The following is a 4957-nucleotide window of genomic DNA, read 5'->3' as shown; positions in this document are numbered from 1 at the left end:
ACCCCGTGACCGTGGTAAACCCCAAGGCAAAGACGGAGAGGACTTCACACAACACTGCACTCTGGGGGCAAATCTGCTTCCCTAAGGGACTCGAGTCAGCAATTCCGAAGTACTTTCCATGCACACAAAGGGTGCACAGTAAATAAGTTGCAGGTAAGGGAGTCAGGACGCATCCCCCTCCCCACGCCGTCCAAGAAAGAGGTTACAGAAAAGCGGGGAGAATGAGCGGGAGTCAGAGACCTGATGTGAACGCATGTTTACTCTAGGAAAATGGTCAGATACAGAAATAAACAGGATGTGCGCACGTGGTCAGTACACACATCTGCCTCCCAGCTCCGTCCACTGCACGGGCTTAGCAGAGCTGCTCAGCCGCTGACACTGCGTCCATCCTCCTGTGGGGGGCTGTCCTGGGCTCAGCAGGCCGTGCGGCACCATCTCTATCCCACCCACCAGACAGACGCCAGGTGCACCTCCCAAGCCCCAATATGACAACCAGAATTGTCTCCAGACACTGTCGAATGTCTCCTGCAGGCAAAATCGCCCCCGGAACCACCGGCCTAGAAGGAGCAACACCCCAGGAGCAGTGAGCACAGCCCTAGCCAGACCTCGGGTCCAGATGCCATTCTCCAGGAAAGGGAACCATGGATTTCTTGAGAAATGTCTCAACAGCTGATTCCAGGGCTAGGGCTGGCAAAGTCTGGGACGGACCAGGACTGTCTGGTAGTGCCAGAAAGCCAAGGAGTGCTGGGGGGTGGAAAGTCAACAGGACACAGGGAAAGAGGAAAGAGCTGGAACAATCTGGGCACAAAAATAAATAAAAGCATTGAGTTATAGCCTAAGGGATAAAGTAGGCCCCCACGAGTGCACACGGCTGGAAATCAGCGCCTGAGCAGATAAGTAAGTGGGGAGAGAGACAAACCTTCCTTACAGAAGAACCCCAGGTAACACACGCCGCCAGGTGGAGCCCAGTCACCCTCCCCGGGCTGGGGGGAGACGGACCTGGGGACCAGAGTAGGGACGGGGAGATGGCCCGGACAGCGGGGAGGCTGCAGACACCACCCACCCAAGCGAAGGGGGCGGCATCACCGGTGCTGAGCCACGAGGACTCCGCTGCCCCGAGAGGACGGGACGAGGGGCAGCTCACCTCTGCACCTTCCTCCCAAAACCCACGACCCCAGTCTGGTCACGAGAAGACACCAGGCAAACCCAAACCACAGGGCCCTGGACAGAACACTTGGCCAGTTCCCCTCAGCAGTGCCACGGACGTGAGAAACCGCCACAGACCGGAGCAGACCAAAGAGACGGGACGAGCGAATGCAGGGTGGTGCCCTGGAAGGGAACCGGGGCAGAACAGGGGCGTTTGTGGAAAAGCTGGCACAACTGGGTCAAGAACCGTGCACCAGGCCGGGCGCGGTGGCTCACGCCTGTAATCCTAGCTCTCTGGGAGGCCGAGGCGGGCGGATTGTTTGAGCTCAGGAGTTTGAAACCAGCCTGAGCAAGAGCGAGACCCCGTCTCTACTAAAAATAGAAAGAAATTAATGGGACAACTAAAAATATAGAGAAAAAATTAGGCGGGCATGGTGGCGCATGCCTGTAGTCCCAGCTACCCGGGAGGCTGAGGCAGAAGGATCGCTTGAGCCCAGGAGTTTGAGGTTGCTGTGAGCTAGGATGACACCACGGCACTCTAGCAACCGTGCACCAATCTGCCGTCCCGATTCTGACGAACATGTCATGGTTACCTAAGATGCTCCTAACTGAGGGGAACACAGGAACCAAATCTAAAAGCATTCCTAAATAAAAGGGTTTGCAAATGACTGCAGCTAGTATGCAGAAATACTAAAAGTGATTTTAATGTGTTAATTGCATGCAATGGCCTTGTGAAATTCACTCAATTCAAATACTGTGCTTCTAGATCATTCTGCACGTTCCATGTGCAGTGTCATATCATCTTCAGATAACGACTGTTTCACTCATTCCTTTCCAATCTTTATACATCTTACTTCTTTTTCTTGCCTTATTGCACTGGCTAGGACTTTTAGAATGATCTTGCAAAGAAGTGATGTTGGATGTCCTTGTCTAACCTAATCTCAGGGGTAAAATGTTCCACTTTTTATATTACTTATAATGTTGGCTGTAGAGACACTTAACCGCAATAACGAAGTTCCTTCCGGTAGAGCGTGTGTGAGTCGTGACACTAGGCCTGACCGGTCCCAGCCTTTGACCAGATCAGCCCCCAAACTGCCAGCTCGCGGAGTGAACCGTCACCCAGAGCGGTGACCAGGCCTGTCTCGCGTGCAGGCGCTAAATCCCCCAGCCGGGCTGGGACGGAGCGCACGTCACGTCGCGTCACGTCGCGGGGGGACACGGAGCCAGCACGCGCACGTCACGTCGGGGGGACGCGCTCGGGCGCTTAAGACCCAGAGGAGGGGCGGGAGCCTTCTGGAGCTGGCCTTCCAGACACGACGTGGGCGGCGACTACAGGGCACCGCACATGCGTAAAAACGAATCGAACCCTACGCGCACTGGGGACGCGGGGCCGTATCATGCACCTCGGCTAAACGGGTTTGAAAATACAGCCACGCTTGCTTTGAGGTTCCTTCCATCACGCGAGGGCTGAACCTTGCTCCACGTCCTCGCGGCCTGGGAGGCCAAAGCAGGCACTAGAAAACCGAGACGGGAGCGCAGACCGGGTCGAACTTCGCGGGCCGGAGGGGGCGGGGCGGAGGGGGCGGACCGGGCGGTGGGAGGGTCGTGTAGACCCGGCTCCGACGGCGGACTGCGGCGCAGGATCCTCAAAGCGCGTGCGGGCGGCCCTCACTGCGCCCGCCTCGCTTCTCCGGCGGCACCGCGACCCCAGCGCGCCCGGCCCGGCCCCGGGATGCTGCTCCGGCCCCGGCGGCCGCCTCCGCTCGCGCCGCCGTCGCCGGCCAGCCCCGACCCCGAGCTGCAGTCCGCCGCGGAGGCCCCGGGGACCCCACCTGGGCGGCGCGCCTCGCCAGACGCCCTGGAAGAGCCCGTGTCGCCCGTGTCCCCAGGCTCGGCTCAGCGCACGCCCTGGAGCGCTCGGGAGACGGAGCTGCTGCTGCACACGCTGCTGCAGCCGGCCGTGTGGCGCTCGCTGCTGCTGGACCGCCGCCAAACCCTGCCCACCTACCGCCGCGTGTCCGCCGCGCTGGCCCGCCTGCAGGTCCGGCGCACGCCCGCGCAGTGCCGCCGCCGCTACAAGTTCCTCAAGGACAAGCTCCGCGAGGCGCAGGGCCAGCCGCCCGGGCCCTTCGACGCGCAGATCCGGGAGCTCATGGGCCTCCTGGGCGACACCGGGCGCAAACGGCCCCGCCGCCCCGGGCGCCCCCAGCGCGGCCGCCGCCCGGCCGCCAGCGCGCCCGCGCCCGCGCCCACCCCGGGCGAGCCAGGTAGGCGGGGGAGGAGGGGGCTGCGGGAGGGGCGGCCGGCCACCCGGGTCCCCCGTCCGACCACCCGCTCTGCGTTCCCAGGTGTCATGCCGCTGCCAGCCGCCCGCGACCCCAGTGCGGACCCCGCCTGGACGCTCAGGTTTAGCCCGTCTTCGCCAAAGTCTGCGGACGCCTCCCGCGCCCCCTGCTCTCCGCCAGCCCCCACCCCGACCGCCCTCTCCAACTTCGTCTCGGGGCCCGGCAGCCCCCAAGACCACGTGCCTGTCCGCGCCCCCGCCTCCCCGCCGTCGCCAGCCCCCCACCCCACCCAGGAAGACTCAGACTCGCCACCCGGCCGCCCCGAGGACCGCGCGCCCCCGCAGGCCGCGCCATCGCTGAACGCCGCCCTGATGCAGACCCTGGGGCACCTGGGCGACATCGTGGCCGTCCTAGGCCCGCTGCGCGACCAGCTGCTGACCCTGAACCAGCACGTGGAGCAGCTGCGTGGCTCCTTCGACCAGACCGTGTCCTTGGCCGTGGGCTTCATTTTGGGCAGCGCGGCCGCTGAGCGTGGTGTCCTGCGGGACCCGCGCGAGTGAGGTCAGGCCCACGCCACCCCCGTCCAGGGCCGAGCCCCTCCCCCTGACCTGCCCTGCAGCCTCCCCCACTCCCAAACGGAGGTACGTTCAATAAAAAGGTTGCTTTCTTGGACTTAACCTTGTGAATGCGTGTGGTGTGGGCGGGCTGGTTGGGTAGGAGCGGCTCCCTGCGGGGTGGGCGCTGCGAAGGTCAGGGCAAAGTTAAAATGCCTCCGGATCCTGGCGGGGGCGGAGCCGCTGGGAGGCCATATTCCGTCGTGGTGGCTAATGTCGGGGCCCCTGCTGCACGCCAGCTCCTCGAGGCCACACCGGAACTTGCCACCGGGAGTTCCCCTCCGCACAGGCCAGCTGGTGGGCAAGGGCTGTCCCCGCCGTCCTGGGAGCCCACCTGAACAGACCCAAGGGGGAGGTCGGGCCCACTGGGGGTCCCTAAGGGGCGGGGTGCGAGGTGAGTGTGCCGCGTCCAACTTGCCCGGCAAGGCGAGCCCTTCCGACCCGGGTCCACGGTCGGGGTTCCTGAGCTGCAGCCACAGCTGCACGGGTCTGGGAAACAGGCCCCTGGCAACAGCGGAGGAAGAGGAGCTGAGGGCAGCTCTGGGAAAGGAGCCGGTTTCGTACCCAGGGAGAGACTCTGGCGTAGGTGGGCCCTAGGAGGCACTCAGTGGTCGAGGCTGGGGTCGGGGTCCTTGCAATTTGGGAGAACCTAAACAAACTCACCCCAGAGCATTTTTTAACTAGCCTGGAGAAGGCTCCACCCTGGACCTTGAGTCAGAGGAGTGGAGAGCGGCTGGGTGGGGCCAGAGACCAGGGTGGAGCGGGAGAAACTTGGCTCGCATAACAATGTGTGCTCCGGCAGAGTGATGGCCCCACTTTACAAATAAAGGGCCCCATCAGGAGAGACTGGCGATTTGCCCCGGGCCACGGTGCAGCTCAATGCAGGGTGGGGGTGCCCGCTGGTCGGCACGG

The 4957-nt window shown here is 63.1% G+C and overlaps 1 protein-coding gene across 1 annotated transcript; it reads left to right on the top strand.

The window, feature by feature from the left end:
• Window positions 1-2869: 2869 nt before the first annotated feature.
• UTF1 (undifferentiated embryonic cell transcription factor 1) lies at window positions 2870-3991 on the top strand. Its single transcript, XM_012660674.1, has 2 exons — window positions 2870-3413; window positions 3495-3991. Exons 1-2 carry the CDS (start codon window positions 2879-2881, stop codon window positions 3989-3991), a joined length of 1032 nt encoding a protein of 343 aa, XP_012516128.1. The 5' UTR covers window positions 2870-2878.
• Window positions 3992-4957: the final 966 nt, after the last annotated feature.

This window comes from Propithecus coquereli, unplaced genomic scaffold, assembly GCF_000956105.1.
Source record: "Propithecus coquereli isolate 6110/MARCELLA unplaced genomic scaffold, Pcoq_1.0 Scaffold673, whole genome shotgun sequence".
In the NCBI taxonomy this organism is placed as follows: domain Eukaryota; kingdom Metazoa; phylum Chordata; class Mammalia; order Primates; family Indriidae; genus Propithecus; species Propithecus coquereli.
This window is presented reverse-complemented; position numbering and strand designations above follow the sequence as displayed.

Bases quoted from the DNA above. Each gene is read 5' to 3' on its own strand.
- UTF1 (XM_012660674.1), top strand. From the start codon at position 2,879: ATGCTGCTCCGGCCCCGGCGGCCGCCTCCGCTCGCGCCGCCGTCGCCG. The intron at 3,414-3,494 runs GTAGGCGGGGGA...CTGCGTTCCCAG, and splicing joins GCCCACCCCGGGCGAGCCAG to GTGTCATGCCGCTGCCAGCC.